The 20,631-nt window shown below is 45.2% G+C and overlaps 1 protein-coding gene across 2 annotated transcripts in view; it reads left to right on the forward strand.

Annotated features, from left to right (window-relative positions):
* LOC137537689 (heat shock factor protein 4-like) overlaps positions 1–20,631 on the forward strand; it is a 180,870-nt gene that overhangs the window by 135,530 nt on the left and 24,709 nt on the right. For both annotated transcript variants that reach the window (XM_068259620.1, XM_068259619.1), the window contains exons 8-9: positions 18,786–18,910; positions 20,347–20,571. In XM_068259620.1, the coding sequence (XP_068115721.1) occupies positions 18,786–18,910; positions 20,347–20,571 (350 nt within the window). The remainder of the gene's footprint in view (positions 1–18,785; positions 18,911–20,346; positions 20,572–20,631) is intronic.

Below are 20,631 nucleotides of genomic sequence, written 5' to 3' on the forward strand. Positions count from 1 at the left end.
AAGAAGAAGAAGAAGAAGAAGAAGAAGAAGAAGAAGAAGAAGAAGAAGAAGAAGAAGAAGAAGAAGAAGAAGAAGAAGAAGAAGAAGAAGAAGAAGAAGAAGAAGAAGAAGAAGAAGAAGAAGAAGAAGAAGAAGAAGAAGAAGAAGAAGAAGAAGAAGAAGAAGAAGAAGAAGAAGAAGAAGAAGAAGAAGAAGAAGAAGAAGAAGAAGAAGAAGAAGAAGAAGAAGAAGAAGAAGAAGAAGAAGAAGAAGAAGAAGAAGAAGAAGAAGAAGAAGAAGAAGAAGAAGAAGAAGAAGAAGAAGAAGAAGAAGAAGAAGAAGAAGATACAGTAACACTACTGAACAAAATTAAGGACACAACTTCTCTTTCCACATTTTTTTTTAAAGGAACATCCCCACATAATCACTTGCTGTTGTTACTTGGAAAAAAAGAGGTTTCTTGCATCATTCACCCTCAAAACAAGTGTTGGAAGCTATTTAAGGCCAATTCGAATAGTCAGCTCGAATAGTTAGCTCGAATACCGACTCGAATAGTGAGCTCGAAGTCCGAGGTCGAATCGAATAGTAAAAATTATTCGACTCGAATATTCGAATGACCTCGAATAATTTACTATTCGAATTCGACCAAACTCGAATTTTAAAAAGGGGTATTTGAGCATCACTATTTACATCTGTTCTCTACCCTAAACACCCACTAATTACCCATCAATCACCCATCAATCACCCCCTATCACCACCTGTCACTGTAACCCATCAGTCCAGAACCTAATCTGCCCCTTGCAAGCACCCAATCACCCGCCTACATGCTCAGGTTGCCCTCAGACCCCCCCTTATCAATTTGCCAGTGCATTATTTACATCTGTTCTTCCCTGTAATAACCCACTGATTACCTGTCAATCACTTGTCAATCACCCATCAATCACCCCCTGTCACTGCCACCCATCAATCACCCCCTGTCACTGCCACCCATCAATCAGCCCCTAACCTGCCCCTTGCGGGCAATCTGATCACCCACCCACACCAATAGATCGCCCGCAGATCCGACGTCAGATCACCTCCCAAGTGCAGTGTTTACATCTGTTCTCTACCCTAAACACCCACTAATTACCCTTCAATCACCCATCAATCACCCCCCTATCACCACCTGTCACTGTTACCCATCAGATCAGACCCTAATCTGCCCCTTGCGGGCACCCAATCACCCGCCTACATGCTCGGATTGCCCTCAGACCCCCCCTTATCAATTCGCCAGTGCATTATTTACATCTGTTCTTCCCTGTAATAACCCACTGATCACCTGTCAATCACCTGTCAATCACCCATCAATCACCCCCTGTCACTGCCACCCATCAATCACCCCCTGTCACTGCCACCCATCAATCACCCCCTGTCACTGCCACCCATCAAGCAGCCCCTAACCTGCCCCTTGCGGGCAATCTGATCACCCACCCACACCAATAGATCGCCCGCAGATCCGACGTCAGATCACCTCCCAAGTGCATTGTTTACATCTGTTCTCTACCCTAAACACCCACTAATTACCCATCAATCACCCCCTGTCACTGCTACCCATCAGTATGATCCCTATCTGCCCCTAGGGCACTCAATCACCCACCCACACCCTCAGAATGCCCTCAGACCCCAGCCCTGATCACCTCGCCAGTGCATTGCTTGCATCTATTCCCCCCTCTAATCACACCTTGCGACACCCATCAATCACCTTCTGTCACCCCCTAGCTCACCTACCCATCAGATCAGGCCCTAATTTGCCCCGTGTGGGCTCCTGATCAGTCGGCCAAACACTCACATCCCCCTCAGACCCCCTTCCGATCACCTCCCCAGTGCATTGATTGCATCTATTTTCCCCTCTAACCACCCCCTGAGACACCCATCAATCACCTCCTGTCACCCCCCTAGTACTCCTATCCATCAGATCAGGCCCAATACAACCTGTCATCTAAAAGGCCACCCTGCTTATGACTGGTTTCACAAAATTCGCCCCCTCATAGACCACCTGTCATCAAAATTTGCAGATGCTTATACCCCTGAACAGTCATTTTGAGACATTTGGTTTCCAGACTACTCACGGTTTTGGGCCCCGTAAAATGCCAGGGCGGTATAGGAACCCCACAAGTGACCCCATTTTAGAAAAAAAGACACCCCAAGGTATTCTGTTAGGTGTATGACGAGTTCATAGAAGATTTTATTTTTTGTCAAAAGTTAGCGGAAATTGATTTTTATTGTATTTTTTCACAAAGTGTCATTTTTCACTAACTTGTGACAAAAAATAAAATCTTCTATGAACTCGCCATACACCTAACTGAATACCTTGGGTGTCTTTTTTCTAAAATGGGGTCACTTGTGGGGTTTCTATACTGCCCTGGCATTTTAGGGGCCCTAAACCGTGAGGAGTAGTCTAGAAAACAAATGCCTCAAAATGACCTGTGAATAGGACGTTGGGCCCCTTAGCGCACCTAGGCTGCAAAAAAGTGTCACACATGTGGTATCGCCGTACTCAGGAGAAGTAGTATAATGTGTTTTGGGGTGTATTTTTACACATACCCATGTTGGGTGGGAGAAATCTCTCTGTAAATGGACAATTGTGTGTAAAAAAAATCAAACAATTGTCATTTACAGAGATATTTCACAGGTCATTTCACAGGTCATTTTGCGACATTTGGTTTCAAGACTACTCCTCACAGTTTAGGGCCCCTAAAATGCCAGGGCAGTATAGGAACCCCACAAATGACCCCATTCTAGAAAGAAGACACCCAAAGGTATTCCGTTAGGAGTATGGTGAGTTCATAGAAGATTTTATTTTTTTCACAAGTTAGCGGAAAATGACACTTTGTGAAAAAAAACAATTAAAATCAATTTCCACTAACTTGTGACAAAAAATAAAATCTTCTATGAACTCACCATACTCCTAATGGAATACCTTGGGGGGTCTTCTTTCTAAAATGGGGTCATTAGTGGGGTTCCTATACTGCCCTGGCATTTTAGGGGCCCTAAACCGTGAGGAGTAGTCTTGAAACAAAAATGACCTATGAAATCCTAAAGGTACTCATTGGACTTTGGGCCTCTTAGCGCAGTTAGGGTGCAAAAAAGTGCCACACATGTGGTATCGCCGTACTCAGGAGAAGTAGTATAATGTGTTTTGGGGTGTATTTTTACACATACTCATGCGGAGTGGGAGAAATATCTCTGTAAATGGACAATTGTGTGTAAAAAAATCAAACAATTGTTATTTACAGAGATATTTCTCCCACCCAGCATGGGTATGTGTAAAAATACACCCCAAAACACGTGATACTACTTCTACTGAGTACGGCGGTACCACATGTGTGGCACTTTTTTGCAGCCTAACTGCGCTAAGGGGTCCAAAGTCCAATGAGCACCTTTAGGCTTTACAGGGGTGCTTACAATTAGGCACCCCCCAAAATGCCAGGACAGTAAACACACCCCACAAATTACCCCATTTTGGAAAGTAGACACTTCAAGGTATTCAGAGAGGGGCATGGTGAGTCCGTGGCAGATTTCATTTTTTTTTGTCACAAGTTAGCAGAAATGGAAACTTTTTTTTCTTTTTTGTCACAAAGTGTCATTTTCCGCTAACTTGTGACAAAAAATAAAATCTTCTATGAATTCACCATGCCTCTCAGTGAATACTTTGTGATGTCTTCTTTCCAAAATGGGGTCATTTGGGGGGTATTTATATTATCCTGGAATTCTAGCCCCTCATGAAACATGACAGGTGGTCAGAAAAGTCATAGATGCTTCAAAATGGGAAAATTCACTTTTTGCACCATAGTTTGTAAACGCTATTACTTTTACCCAAACCAATCAATATAGGCTGAATGTTTTTTTTTTTTTTTATTAAAAACATGTTTGTCCACATTTTTCGTGCTGCATGTATACAGAAATTTTACTTTATTTGAAAAATGTCAGCACAGAAAGTAAAAAAAAATCCTTTTTTTGATAAAATTCATTTCTTTTTTTGATGAATATAATAAAAAGAAAAAATCGCAGCAGCAATCAAATAGCACCAAAAGAAAGCTTTATTAGTGACAAGAAAAGGAGCCAAAATTCATTTAGGTGGCAGGTTGTATGAGCGAGCAATAAACCGTGAAAGCTGCAGTGGTCTGAATGGGGAAAAAAAGGGTCTGATCCTTAAGGGGGGTAAAGCCTACGGTCCTCAAGTGGTTAATATTCCTGTTAAAATTGATTTAGAATAAATTATTTTTCAGCAAAATGCATCACCCACAGAAAGCCTAATTGGTGGCGGAAAAAACAAGATATAGATCCATTCATTGTGCCGAGTAGTGATAAAGTTATTGGCAAATGAATGGGAGGTGAAAGTTGCTCAGATGCAAAAAAATTTCAACCCTGTAGGCTGAAGTGGTTAACAAACATAATCCTTATTTTCTTCAAAGTGACACACGGAGACAGAAACCTGCACACCCTAAGGATCTTGCACCCAAACACAAGCAAAGAAACATGGTGAATGCAGTCTAGTGTACTGAGTAGTCCAAAAATGAGGTGTACTGAGGAGTAGCGATGGTAATGTCTACGAGTAATGGGGGGTGGAGGCACCCAAAGATAGGTAATGTGATGAAACAAAAAATAATAAGAAGGTGGAGGAAGGTGTCTTTACCACTCCAGATAGAAGAACCCAAACCACGGGGTTAAGGTAAAAAATTGAAATAATTTATTCTGCACAATTAAAAGGACCATGCGCTTCACAGGTCTCAGCCCGCTTCTTCAGGTCAATACAACTGCCTTTAAAATATGGTCACAAGCATGGACGCCATGACTGTCCTTTTAATCGTGCTGAATAAATAATTTAATTTTTTTACATTAACCTTGTGCTTTGGGTTCTTCTATATGGAGTGGTAAAGACACCATCATCACATTACCGATATTTGGGTGCCTCCACCCCCAGTACTATACATTACATGTCCTTTGGAGGTGTTCACCTTCCGGGTGTGGTGTTATCTACAACCAAGAAGGACCAACCAGGAGTGCGACCATCCAGTAACAGTAGACCTGGAATATCGAGCGGGGAGGGTATTTCCCTGTAGGTGATATATGGTGGTTGCAGGGAATGCAACCCACCTTTGTGAGTATAAATACTCTTATACTACAATTGAACATCTAATACCCCACAATACTGCATCATTTTGCTCCTGGTCTCTCCTTGTCATACAGGTGACCGTGGTATCCCAGTGACCGCCTTTTCTAATGTCTAGGTGAACTCAATGAGAAGCAATTTTGGACAAGAAAGAAAATAGGTTTGCAAAAAAAAAAAAAAAATGGCACAATGAAACAACCATCCATCACCATTAATATGGCCTTCAAAACCATTTATCATCACCCACCATGCTGCTTTATCATTTATTTTCACCTAGACATTTTAAGGACATTGCACTCCTCTGGAAATACAATCAAACAACATTCAAAAAATGAGTGTTGATTAGCTAGACTGTTTGGCTTTAGCAGGTGTATTTCCTGTACTTTTTTGTTTAGGCATTACTTTTACTTATTGGAACTGAAGAAGTTGCTGGTAGGAGTGCTGAAATGCTTTCAGAAAAGAAACAGACATCCAGCTGTAGCTGCCTTACTTTCATTTTGGATAATGACTGGGTAAAAGAGAACCTTCACAGACACATGATAAAGTTATATTCAGATAAATGTTATTTGCATATTGAAAATAAATCATGGATCCCATTTAGGCTGGGCAGTACGGTGGCGTAGTGGTTAGCGCTCTTGCCTTGCGGCACTGGTTTGATTCCCAGCCAGGTTAACATCTGCAAGGAGTTTATATGTTCTCCCCGTGTCTGCGTGGGTTTCCTCCCACAGTTAATTGGCTTCCCCCTAAAACTTGGCCCTAGACTATGATACATACACTACACAATACATACATAGACATATGACTATGACAGGGATTAGATTGTGAGCTCCTCTGAGGGACAGTTAGTGACTAGACTATATGTATATACTTTGTACATTGCTGCGGAAGATATCGGCTTTATATAAATACTAAATAATAATAATAATAATAGGTTTGGTTCCCACTTTCAGTGGATACAAAACAGGACAGTTACATCTGCTCAACTTTGCTTCGTTGTACGCTTGTTTTGCATCCGTTGCACACGTCCGCCCGTGTGCATCAATCGGGATTCCCAATACTAATTTGTCCGCTGGTTCTGCTGCTGACTCTTCTTCCCAAAGCCTGTAAACAGATCGGAGGCCTCATTGGGTTACATTAGACCAATTTTCGCTTGCAACAGGAAGAATTTACATTGGTGCACCATGAACCAATGAGAATCCTCCCTGTTGCTGAGTATTCCTTTTGGTCTTTTGCAACCCAATGGAGATCCTCATGCTTCTGCCATGCACCAATCTGTGTCCTGGGACCGAGCGGAGGAGTCAGTAGCAGATTACATTTACTCAGCCAGTCCGGAAAAATGTGGCAAGTTCAGACTCTGCGTTCCGTTTACCGTAACGCAGGGCCGGGCCCGAGGCAGAGGCAAGAGAGGCTCCAGCCTCAGGGTGCAGTGTAGGAAAGGATGCACAACTAACTCAGCTATCATTCCCCTATTGTGTTTAAAGCAGAGAGAAATAGGAAAAGGGGATACATGGCAGTGACAGCAAGCCAGATAGCTAGACATTAAGGTGTTGGGGGGTTCCCTGGGAAGCCTCTTAGTCTAATTGCAATCAGTGTGTGACAGCTGGGTGATAGTGATGGAGGGGCGCACTTTGGTGTCTCAGCCTTGGGTGCTGGATGACCTCGTCCCGGCTCTGCCATAACGCGGCAAATGGATGCGTTTTTTTTAACAAATTCAAGTGGATCCTGTTTTAAACATTAGGATACAGGTGCATTTTTTAATAAGTGGGAACTGATTCTTAACCTATTACCAGCCTCTAGTTTGAGGCTGCTTTTATACTTGTGCGCTGCAATGATCCCCTGGCAGGATCACCACACCACACAAATCTGCAATTCATATGACCCTGTAACAGAGTGCGCCAACAGGGTCATATGCATCATATGTTCAGTGACTTACTTCCTGCTGGAGAAGAAGTATGTCACCGTGTTTCCTGTTGGTGGTCACCAAGTTGCAATGCGCTCTGCCGTCTTAGACTTCCATTAACGCACAATCCGTGCGGTAGGCACAGATTATGCGGTAATGCACTGTTGACTTTGCGCTGAGGTTGCAGTGATTTGAGTACTTCCGTTGCATTATGTCGCATCGCATTAAGTGAGAAAGTCTCCATTGATTTCCATTTACTTAGCGGCCTGTTTCGGTAAAATTGCTTAGCGCAACTTTACTGCTATGCAATATTGTAAAAGGGGCCTTATTAACTGGCCTCAGGACAATGTTATCATGGATGTGAAAGAGGTCTGTTAAGTGGGCGGGGGAGTAGCCATCAGTCTATTCTATCAATATTCTTTGCTAGCATAGAACAGTGCTGGAAGTTACACATTTTTGTTCACAGAAAGAGAGTGAACGCCCCAGACACTTATATCCCTCTTCACACCACCACAGCACTGCAAACAAGTGTATTTACCTTTTTGTGTCAAGGCAATTACAGCCACAGATGTAATGTTTTGCTTTGACAGTTACTGTGTTTGAGGACAGATTAATATCTACCAATATTTCAAGCCATCCAAGAGGAAACAGTAAATTCGGGCGCCTGAGGCTAGTGGACAAATCGGGCGCCGCCATTCACTTCTATAATAAATATCGTTTAATGGGCGCCCGGTAAGAAAAAAGGGCGCCGGAGAAAACTAACGTTTTAAAAGCGGCGCCCGGAGACTTAATGTTTTATTACTGTTTCTCATGATTACACATTATTTAATGATTTATACATGTTTAAATATTATTTTTAAACGAAAACCAGTACAATATTTTTTCCAAACATTATTTTTAAACGAAAAACATTACTTTTTTTTTTTTTTACATTATTTTTAAACGAAAAAAATAACAGGGGGGTCTTAGGTTTAGGCACCAACAGGGGGGTCTTAGGTTTAGGCACCAACAGGGGGTCTTAGGTTTAGGCACCAACAGGGGGGTCTTAGGTTTAGGCACCAACAGGGGGGTCTTAGGTTTAGGCACCAACAGGGGGTCTTAGGTTTAGGCACCAAAAGGGGGGTCTTAGGTTTAGGCACCAACAGGGGGGTCTTAGGTTTAGGCACCAACAGGGGGGTCTTAGGTTTAGGCACCAACAGGGGGGTCTTAGGTTTAGGCACTAACAGGGGGGTCTTAGGTTTAGGCACCAACAGGGGGGTCTTAGGTTTAGGCACTAACAGGGGGGTCTAGGGGTTAGGGGTAGGTACAGGGAGGGTTACTTAGGCACCAACAGGGGGGGTCTTAGGTTTAGGCATCAACAGGGGGGTCTAGGGGTTAGGGGTAGGTACAGGGAGGGTTACTTAGTAATTTTTTTTTAAACGTTATTATACGTTTCATTATTTAAACGAAAGATTAACGTTTTTACAATTGCCGATTTAATGCACATTATTTAATGATTTATAACGTTTAAAAACATTACTTTTAAACGAAATACATTTTTAAACGTAATCCATGTTTATCGTTAAAAACCCGGCGCCCTTTTTTCCCATCGCCCCTTTTTAACGTACGCATCCAAGAAGCCTAGTGGCACGTAGTATAAACATATGTAGCTTCACTCAATGCTTACTTAGTATTCAGTCATATATATAAACACAGTTTTTCACACTTATACCTCAAGGAGTTAAGTTAGGCATACAGAGGTCACATTTTCTGGCCAGTTTGATTGCCTTGGTCAAACCTGCCTTAAAGGGACACTTAAGTCAAACAAAAAAATTAGTTTTACTCACCTGGGGCTTCCAATAGCCCCCTGCAGCTGTCCAGTGCCCTTGCTGTCTCCCTCCGATCCTCCTGGCCCAGCCGGCAGCCACTTCCTGCTTCGGTGTCAGGAGCTGACAGGCTGGGGACGCGAGTGATTCTTCGCGTTCCTGGCCACAATAGCGTCATCTATGCTGCTATAGCATATATCATATAGCGCATAGAGGGTGCTAATGTGTCTGGGAACGCGAAGAATCACTCGCGTCCCCAGCCTGTCAGCTCCTGTCACCGAAACAGGAAGTGGCTGCCGGCGGGACCAGGAGGATCGGAGGGAGACAGCGAGGGCACCGGACAGCTATTGGAAGCCCCAGGTGAGTAAAACTCATTTTTTTTGTTTGACTTAAGTGTCCCTTTAAAGTAAACCTAAGGGAAAAATGCTAATCGTTATACTTACCTCAATAATATACAGTACAAGATCTCAAGACACCTCCAGGCTCTTTATTGTGCCTGGCCTCCCCTCTGTCTTGCCGCTATAGGCCCGGTTTATAGTTCCGGTGGCATCTCCATGGCGCATGTTCTGTCCATCCGTGCAGCTTCTCTGTACGCCCCGTGTAGCAGCTGTCGCCGGAAGTGTTATGGGAATGCACATATTCTGTGCACAGCTGTTTGAGGGTGCGATCCACAAGGGCACATGGAGTGGACAGCGCATGCATGCACCATTACTCTAAATGGTCTTAGTTTGAGATTGAACTGTGGCTATAGCAAGACGGAGGGAAGAGTGGGTACAATAAAGAGCCTGGAGAGTCTGGAGACCTAAATAGTAGGGAGGTAGACAATCCATTGCCACATATCATTACAATTGCAATTAGAAATACAATGCTAGCAGTCTAATCATTACTTGATAGATTTCTGCTGGAATTTACACAACATCAGATGTGCTGGGTGCATAAGGAAACAAGCCCTATCTGATCATTTTACATATGGGGAGTGGTTGATCGGTCTACCATATTGGCCTAGGTATATTTAGCCTTAGTAGTAGTACATGATTTCTTGTTTGTACAGTACATTGAATTCATCATTAATGCCTTAGAAAAGACTGCTGAGAGACAAACAAGGAGGAATTAAATTATATCCTGGGCCCTTTCCGACCCTAAGGTGGCCATGCCCGCTATTTATCTACTCACACTTGAAGCTTATAGATAGAATTCTTCAAGCTGGCATGAGTTAGAAAGTGGCAGAATTGTAGCAGTGAGTTATTAGTACACTCTGGCAATGCTCACAACTCTTTCAGGGGGATAGTGCCTTTTTGGAAGCTCTTCTAATATTCCTCTTTTTTGTCTGATGATCAGTATGAATAAATGCATATGGTTACTGAGAAGTGGTCACACTGTGCCAAATTTTATTTGCATTCTTTCAATTACGAGTTTTGCCAATCTACAAATGGTATATGAAGGAAAATCAGCGAAGGGAGAAAGGGCCCACATGATTTTAAAAATTAAAATACGTCTTTTTATTAGGCATAGTTGGAATTGCCAAACCTCAGAAATTCTGAAATTTCACACTAAATTCTGAACAATTTCCACATGTACAGATTCTGAGCTTGCAATGTCAATGTGCACTTTCCCTTTGACTTTCCTCAAGCATGCTCAGTAAATATGAGTATTTGACACGACTCAAGCATGCTCAGTAAACACTGGTATTTGGCACGACTCAAGCATGCTCAGTAAACACTAGTATTTTGCACGACTCAAGCATGCTCAGTAAACACTAGTATTTGACATGACTCAAGCATGCTCAGTAAACACTAGTATTTGACACGACTCAAGCATGCTCAGTAAACACTAGTATTTGACACGACTCAAGCATGCTCATTAAACACTAGTGTTTGGCACGACTCAAGCATGCTCAGTAAAAAACACTAGTATTTGACACGACTCAAGCATGCTCAGTAAACACTAGTATTTGACACGACTCAAGCATGCTCAGTAAACACTAGTATTTGACACGACTCAAGCATGCTCATTAAACACTAGTGTTTGGCACGACTCAAGCATGCTCAGTAAAAAACACTAGTATTTGACACGACTCAAGCATGCTCATTAAACACTAGTGTTTGGCACGACTCAAGCATGCTCAGTAAACACTAGTATTTGACACGACTCAAGCATGCTCAGTAAACACTAGTATTTGGCACGTCTCAAGCACGCTCAGTAAACACTAGTATTTGACACGACTCAAGCATGCTCAGTAAACACTAGTATTTGACACGACTCAAGCATGCGCAGTAAACACTAGTATTTGGCATGTCTCAAGCACGCTCAGTAGACACTAGTACACTTATGGCACTCTACAACCATTTTTGTTTTAGGTTTTTGTTTTTTTTTGTTTTTGCTATTTTTCCCAAAAATTTTGGAACATTCCAATACCTTTTGGAAGTTACTTGTCATGTTTCTGTGAATTTGGAATTAAAACTTTCAATTCGAAATTGTTACATTTCGATGCAGAATTTGTTTTTCCGTAAAATCTGTGCGCTCATCCCTGTTGGTCTTCCATTCTTCATGGCGTGCCTGACTGGTGGCATGATAAAGGTGTGGCTAAAGATGTGTTGAAAGTATGAGCAGAGGTATATCTTTTGTACAGATATGCTCACAATACAAACAGTAGTGTATCTACAAAGCATTGGGCCTCCCATTAAAAAAATTGTGGTGCCCCTCTTTCTAGGTTCCCCTCTACTTTACCTCCCCCAATAACATTTGTGGCCAGTATTGAACCCATTCTCCTCATAGCAATTGTGTGGTCAGTATAACACAACCTTTAAAAATACACGGTAAGTGTGACCAGTATAACACCCCTCCTTCCCAACCCTAGGAAGTGTGGCCAAACTCACACATCCCCCCCCCCCCCCACACACACACACACACTGACACAACCTCCCCCCCCCCCCCCCACACACAGCTAGTGTTGGGCGAACAGTGTTCGCCACTGTTCGGGTTCTGCAGAACATCACCCTGTTCGGGTGATGTTCGAGTTCGGCCGAACACCTGACGGTGCTCGGCCAAACCGTTCGGCCATATGGCCGAACTAAGAGCGCATGGCCGAACGTTCCCCGAACGTTCGGCTAGCGCTGTGATTGGCCGAACGGGTCACGTGGTTCGGACCCGAACGCGCTCTGATTGGCCGAACGGTCACGTGGTTCGGGTAAATAAATACCCGAACCACGTCATATCTCCGCCATTTGTCTGTGGGTTTAGCTTTGGGTAGGCAGGCAGGGTAGTTCGCGCTCCAGCCACGCTAGCCAGGGTCCCCCCTGTCATTGTGTCACTGCTGGGAACAGTAGTACACCGCTTGCTCAGCCACACTATATAGCATTCTGTTTACTGCCACTCTGTGTACCTCGCTCAGCCACACTATATAGCATTCTGTTTACTGCCACTCTGTGTCTGCTGGGAATAGTAGTACACCGCTTGCTCAGCCACACTATATAGCATTCTGTTTACTGCCACTCTGTGTACCTCGCTCAGCCACACTATATAGCATTCTGTTTACTGCCACTCTGTGTCTGCTGGGAATAGTGGTACACCGCTCGCTCAGCCACACTATATAGCATTCTGTTCACTGTTCTGTGTCTGCTTGGAATAGTGGTACACCGCTCGCTCAGCCACACTATATAGCATTCTGTTTACTGTTCTGTGTCTGCTGGGAATAGTGGTACACCGCTCGCTCAGCCACACTATATAGCATTCTGTTTACTGTTCTGTGTCTGCTGGGAATAGTGGTACACCGCTCGCTCAGCCACACTATATAGCATTCTGTGCACTGTTCTGTGTCTGCTGGGAATAGTGGTACACCGCTCGCTCAGCCACACTATATAGCATTCTGTTCACTGTTCTGTGTCTGCTGGGAATAGTGGTACACCGCTCGCTCAGCCACACTATATAGCATTCTGTTTACTGTTCTGTGTCTGCTGGGAATAGTGGTACACCGCTCGCTCATCCACACTATATAGCATTCTGTTCACTGTTCTGTGTCTGCTGGGAATAGTGGTACACCGCCCGCTCAGCCACACTATATAGCATTCTGTTCACTGTTCTGTGTCTGCTGGGAATAGTGGTACACCGCTCGCTCAGCCACACTATATAGCATTCTGTTCACTGTTCTGTGTCTGCTGGGAACAGTAGTACACCGCTCGCTCAGCCAGAGTATATAGCATTGTGTTTACTGCCACTCTGTGTACACCGCTCAGCCAGACTATATACCATTGTTTACTGACACTCTGTGTACACCGCTCAGCCAGACTATATACCATTGTTTACTGACACTCTGTGTACACCGCTCAGCCAGACTATATACCATTGTTTACTGCCACTCTGATTCTGCTGGGAACAGTAGTACACCGCTCGCTCAGCCAGACTATATAGCATTGTGTTTACTGCCACTCTGTGTACACCGCTCAGCCAGACTATATACCATTGTTTACTGACACTCTGTGTACACCGCTCAGCCAGACTATATACCATTGTTTACTGAAACTCTGTGTACACCGCTCAGCCAGACTATATACCATTGTTTACTGCCACTCTGATTCTGCTGGGAACAGTAGTACACCGCTCGCTCAGCCAGACTATATACCATTGTTTACTGACACTATATAGCAGACTATATAGCATTGTGTGTACACCGCTCAGCCAGACTATATACCATTGTTTACTGACACTCTGTGTACACCGCTCAGCCAGACTATATACCATTGTTTACTGCCACTCTGATTCTGCTGGGAACAGTAGTACACCGCTCGCTCAGCCAGACTATATACCATTGTTTACTGACACTCTGTGTACACCGCTCAGCCAGACTATATACCATTGTTTACTGCCACTCTGATTCTGCTGGGAACAGTAGTACACCGCTCGCTCAGCCAGACTATATACCATTGTTTACTGACACTCTGTGTACACCGCTCAGCCAGACTATATACCATTGTTTTACTGCCACTCTGATTCTGCTGGGAACAGTAGTACACCGCTCGCTCAGCCAGACTATATAGCATTGTGTTTACTGCCACTCTGTGTACACCGCTCAGCCACACTATATAGCATTGCGTACTCTGCCAGTCAGTGTGTATATTGCTGGGATCAGTAATACTCCACTCACCGTCAACCACTATATGAGCTCAACATGAGTTCCCCAGAGACCTCCGCTGTGAGCAGCACTCCCAACAACAGCAACAGCCAACGCCCCACGCAAGCTATAACATCCACCCCAGCAGCCAGTGGTCAGCAGCAGCCCTCCCCGGAGGAGAACGTTGTGTCCATCAGTCCGTCGCCAGAGCGATTAATGAGGGCTGCCATTGAGGAGATGATGGGGCCTGATGTGGAGGAGGAGGTCTGGCTCAGGCCAGCATCCCAAGTTAATGTTGAGGACGATGAGGGGTCTGTGTCTGGGGATGTTGGGGTGGCAGAGGTGGTGGGTGGGTCAGACTCAGGAGAAGAGTTGTATGATGAGGATGATGATCGGGACCATCTGTATGTGCCTCAGAGTCCGACCCCGGAAAACATGTTGTATCGTGTGTTTAGGTACTAAAATCTGCGTTCCCTCCCAGTAGTGTTGGGCGAACAGTGTTTGCCACTGTTCGGGTTCTGCAGAACATCACCCTGTTCGGGGTGACTATATAGCAGACTATATAGCATTGTGTTTAATGCCACTCTGTGTACACGGCTCAGCCCACACTATATAGCATTGTGTTTACTTCCACTCTGTGTCTGCTGGGAACAGTAGTACACCGCTCACCCGCCACTGTATAGCATTGTGCTCTGTGTCACTGCTGACAATAGTGGTACACCGCTCACCCACCACTGTATAGCATTTCTGTACTGCCACTGTACTGCTGCCAGTCAGCGTGTACTTTAAGGATAAGTGAAATGAGGAAGAAATCCGGTGAAAGAGGGAGGGGCAAGGGAAGAGGTGTTTCCCCTGACGGTTCACGTACAGGCCACAGGGGAGCACCCAAGAAAACCCACTCAATACTGCCCATGTTGTCCAGGACAACAACCCTCACAGATCCAAAAGAACAGGACCAGATAATTACTTGGATGACCTCTCAAGCGTCCAGCAGTGGGTTAAGCAGCACCAGCACATCACGCACGAGGTCCGAGTCCTCAGCCAGTTAAAGTCTGGGCTTTCTTTGAAGACTGCACTGAGGATGTTACCATGGCGATTTGCAAGGTGTGCAAGACCCGCCTGAGCAGGGGGAAAAGTATTAACAACCTCTCCACCACCAGCATGAGCCGCCACATTCTATCCAAACATCCCACTCTGTGGGCAAACGCGGCAGGACAGGGTACCACCAGCAACACTGCCTCCCTTGGGTTCACCAGACTCACCACCAGACCCGCCTCAGCAGCAGCAGTAGCCCAGCCATTGCGTGGTTCACAACATTCACAAACATCAGACGATGCTGACACTGTCACTTTCCGGACTAGTGCTCTTGAGGTCTCCCAGTGTTCATCAAACACAACAACCAACAGCCCTTCGGTGTGCAGCGCTACGGTTGAGTTGTCTGTCTCTGAGATGTTTGAGCACAAGAGGAAATTGCCAGCAAATGACCCCCGGGCCGTGGCAGTAACAGCCAGCCAGCATAGCCAAGCTTCTGGCCTGCGAAATGCTGCCATATCGAGTGGTGGAGACAAACAGCTTCAAGGGCATGATGTCAGTGGCCATCCCACGTTACGTTGTTCCCAGCCGCTACCACTTTGCGCGCTCTGCAGTGCCTGAGTTGCATGAGCACGTGGTCAGCTAAATAACCCGAAGCTTGAAGAATGCCGTTGCCTGCAAGGTTCACCTCACCACTGACACCTGGACGAGTGCGTTCGGCCAGGGTCGATACATCTCCCTTACCGCGCACTGGGTGAACCTTGTGGAGCCTGGCAGCGATTCCTCACCTGCTACGGCGCGGGTGTTGCCCACGCCGCAAACAGCTGGATAACAACAGCAGCACCTACCTCTCTGACTCCTTCTCCTCCAACGCATCTCAAAGCTGTACCTCATCCGGAAATGCTAACCCAGCACCAGCAGCAGTAGGATCGTGGAAGCAGTGCAGCACAGCTGTTGGCATGCGTCAGCAAGCGTTGCTGAAGCTGATCTGCCTTGGGGATAAGCAGCACACAGGGGAGGAAATTTGGAGGGGAATAAAGGAACAGACGGATTTGTGGCTGGCACCGCTGGACCTGAAACCGGGCATGAAGCTAGACACCTGGCACGAACTGGCAATGTACGCAATAGAGGTGCTGGCTTGCCCGGCAGCCAGCGTTATGTCGGAACGCTGTTTCAGTGCTGCCGGAGGCATCATCACAGATCGGCGTATCCGCCTCTCCACAGAAAATGCAGACCGTCTGACTCAAATTAAAATGAATCAATCCTGGATTGGAAACGACTACGCAACACTCCTGGACCCCAACCAAGTAACATGACCGATGAACATCTGGGATGGTTTAGCGTTTCCGGTCCCTGTTTATTGAACCTCTCATCTGTATTACATTTATGACTGCATGGCGGCAAAAAGCATTGCTGCTATATCCGCACGCTTTTTGTCCTCATGCAAGGCCTGGGTTGTTGTGTCTCACAAAGCGTGGCCTTCTCCTCCTGCGCCTCCTCCTGTTCCATCACGTGTGCTGCTGCTGCTGCTGCTGCTGCTGGGTTACCGTTGCCGCGTGGTCCCTGTTTATGGAACCTCTTATCTTTATTACATTTATGACTACATGGCGGTACAAAGCATGCTATCCGCACGCTTTTTGTCCTCATGCAAGGCCTGGGTTGTTGTGTCTCACAAAGCGTGGCCTTCTCCTCCTGCGCCTCCTCCTGTTCCATCACGTGTGCTGCTGCTGCTGCTGCTGCTGGGTTAGCGTTGCCGCGTGGTCCCTGTTTATTGAACCTCTTATCTTTATTACATTTATGACTACATGGCGGTACAAAGCATGCTATCCGCACGCTTTTTGTCCTCATGCAAGGCCTGGGTTGTTGTGTCTCACAAAGCGTGGCCTTCTCCTCCTGCGCCTCCTCCTGTTCCATCACGTGTGCTGCTGCTGCTGCTGCTGCTGCTGGGTTACCGTTGCCGGTCCCTGTTTATGGAACCTCTTATCTTTATTACATTTATGACTACATGGCGGTACAAAGCATGCTATCCGCACGCTTTTTGTCCTCATGCAAGGCCTGGGTTGTTGTGTCTCACAAAGCGTGGCCTTCTCCTCCTGCGCCTCCTCCTGTTCCATCACGTGTGCTGCTGCTGCTGCTGCTGCTGGGTTAGCGTTGCCGCGTGGTCCCTGTTTATTGAACCTCTTATCTTTATTACATTTATGACTACATGGCGGTACAAAGCATGCTCTCCGCACGCTTTTTGTCCTCATGCAAGGCCTGGGTTGTTGTGTCTCACAAAGCGTGGCCTTCTCCTCCTGCGCCTCCTCCTGTTCCATCACGTGTGCTGCTGCTGGGTTAGCGTTGCCGCGTGGTCCCTGTTTATTGAACCACTTATCTTTATTACATTTATGACTGCATGGTGGTACAAAGCATGCTATCCGCACGCTTCTTGTCCTCATGCAAGGCCTGGGTTGTTGTGTCTCAAAGCGTGGCCTTCTCCTCCTGCGCCACCCTCCTCCTGTTCCATCACGTGTGCTGCTGCTGGGTTAGCATTACCGGTCCCTTTTCCTGGAACCTCTTATATGTATTACATTTATGACTGCATGCCGACAAAAAGCATGTTACCTGTGCAAAGAAAACAGACATTTCCCGCATTTAAAAGACAGTTTTCCCTTTGAAACTTTAAAATCGATTTTCTCAAAAACTATAAGCTCTTTTGCTAAAAATTTTTTTCCTCTTGTACCCACTCCCAAGGTGCACATACCCTGTAAATTTGGGGTATGTAGCATGTAAGGAGGCTTTACAAAGCACAAAAGTTCGGGTCCCCATTGACTTCCATTATGTTCGGAGTTCGGGTCGAACACCCGAACATCGCGGACATGTTCGGCCTGTTCGGCCCGAACCCGAACATCTAGATGTTCGCCCAACACTACACACAGCAAGTGTGACCTTTTTAACACACCTCCTCCACTAAATGACACTCCAGACAGTCTATCTTCATGTGCAGAGCAGTGCAGGGAGTACAGCATGTTGCTTGTTGCAGGGAGCAAAGTGTGTGTTGCTTGTTTCCAGTGCTGGCTCGGCCTGCTTTTTTTCTACTTGACACTGCAGCTGCAATCTGTGCTGTTGCACACCTCCATATGCTTGGGAGCAGGCAAAATACTGTGCTCCCTTTGCTACTCTGCATATTGTAGATCACCACGCAACCTCCCCCTAACAGAAATCAAGGAGACCATTGTTAAATGCTTATCTACAAAGTATCAAGAAGTTGGGAGATGAACTTTGGGCTACAAACTCTACCTAAAGGGGGATAAATACATAAAAGTTTTCAGGTGCCCATTAACAGTATAATTTTCTTATACAATTCACCTTCTGATCCAGTAATGACAATCAGATTAGTTGAAATTAGAAAATTTTGACGTTGCCAATTGACAACAAAAGATCATTTTATCGAAAGTGATCAGATTGGTTGTAAATTTTCATTCCATTTATGGGCGCGATAGTTGATTTCCGATCTTTTCCTTACGATAACTGTTATCAGAACGGAGAGTCGATTGGAACAGAAAATTGGACCATTAATGGGCCCTTTTAGTCTAAGAATGTTAGACTAGAAAGCCCCTCAACTTATTCTGGGGTGGACAGTAGGCAAAAGTGGGTGGGCTTGGCCACAAGCAATAAGAGGTAAGAGGCATTGCGTTCATTACCTACTGGAAATACAACATGTGCATATCTGTACTAATTAGTGATGAATTACTATTACAGACTGCAATCATTTCTAAGCATCAACAGCACCTAAAAATATGGTTCCTTAATGCAATTTTTCTTATGCAGCCATCCACAGATGCAGCATCCTCCTTAAGCAGTCCGTCTGTCAGTGCTGGTCCAATCATATCAGACGTGACTGAAGCTCTACCTGCCAACTCTGTGACTGCACAGCCACATGCTGATGGAGAAAGGTAACTCGTTCATATGAGAAATGCTCATTGTAGTAGGATTATGCAGGAGAACAGAGGCGCCAAAAGGATAAAAGGAAGCTAAATGAGCTTAAAAAAACCATATTCTTGGTAAATAGAGGAGGTAGTGGTGGACTTACCTCCTCCAAGTAGACACACAAGGACTGTAGTAAAGACAGTCAATATATTTTATTTATGAACTCCAAATATGCAACGCATTTCGCAGGTTTGATCCCGCTCCATCAGGCAATAACAATCGTAGCAATAGCATCAAAGGTGCCTGGCTCTTCTACTGACCACATATGCTATTGCTCTATTGTTATTGCCTGATGAAGCGGGATCAAACCTGCGAAACGCGTTGCATATTTGGCGTTCATAAATAAAATATATTGACTGTCTTTACTACAGTCGTTGGCGCCTCTGTTCTCCTGCATAATATTAAGTCCACCCTGGGTGGAGGGTTGAACTCCCTTTTTCTCATCTACAGAGAGCGACTTTTTATTCCTGAGTTGGGTCAGGAAAATCTCCCCACCTGCCTTTACAGTGGTTGCCTAATGGCAACCCTGGTTTGTGAGTATTAATATTTACTCTATCTAGTAACCATTTACCAGTACATATTACACTATTGGGGCTCTTGGTGTTCCTTGTTTTTATCATTGTAGTAGGAGGTCAGCACCATCCAAGGTGCCAAGGTTACTAAATACACAATAAACGGTAAAGATATATATATCTGACAGGTCTGAGCTGAGGTAATGAAAAAGAAGACATTATATCTCAGTCAAATATTGTAATTCATCCACATGCTATGTATCCCCACATCAGAGCTCACATAGATATAAAATGAAGAACAGTTACACTTGGGGCATTACCACTAATCATGGGGCTCCAACAAATCTTTGATGCCCCCCCCTTTCAACTCCCAAATGATCACAGCCCTTTCCCCATCTTCCCTTGGTGACGCCCACAGCATGTGGACCCATCAGCCATAAAAGTGGGGCTGTCATGACTCCTCCCCACCCCATAACAAGTGTAGCCACAACACCTGATGTGGAAGATGGACTTCTGTATTGGACAAAGGGAGGGAAAGTAGTTGGGGGCTTCCACAGATCTGAGCCCCCCTGTAGTTGTAGGAGCTGCTGTCCTTATTACAACCCCGATGTGCAGTTAAACAATGAAGTTTATTCCTTTAGGGAAAAAGAGGGGGGGGAACAAGACAATGTTGCCGCTATTTTATTGGCAGGTAGGGAGGGATATATTAAACATACAGAAAATTATTGCCTGATGCAGTCAGCTGTGTCTGGATTGGATATATCTTATTGTATTTCTGTGAGTACTTTTGCAGTTGTCAACAAATGGTCATGATGGTACTGCAAGAGCATATCTGGTACTTTTCACATTTTGCATTAGCAGTCATTTGTAATATTTATGTTCTTTCTTAGGAATAAATGCCTCCTGCTGATTAAAGAAGAGCCCATTAGCCCCGGAGTAAAGGGAACAACAGAACCAGATGTATCGTTAACAGGTTGCACCGCATGTTCAGACCCCCCTGTGTTGCCCGTTGCAATGGTTCAATCTATCTTGGAAGGAAAAGAGAGCTGCAGCCCACCCCAGGCTTCAGGATCTCAACAGCTGGAGACTCGAGGACGAAGAACCCTCCTGGAAAGGTGAGTAGGCAGGAACAAACTCCTGTAATTACTAGACGATCCGGATGTGGTCTGTCACAA

Source organism: Hyperolius riggenbachi, chromosome 11 (genome assembly GCF_040937935.1).
Source record: "Hyperolius riggenbachi isolate aHypRig1 chromosome 11, aHypRig1.pri, whole genome shotgun sequence".
NCBI classification, from domain to species: Eukaryota; Metazoa; Chordata; class Amphibia; order Anura; family Hyperoliidae; genus Hyperolius; species Hyperolius riggenbachi.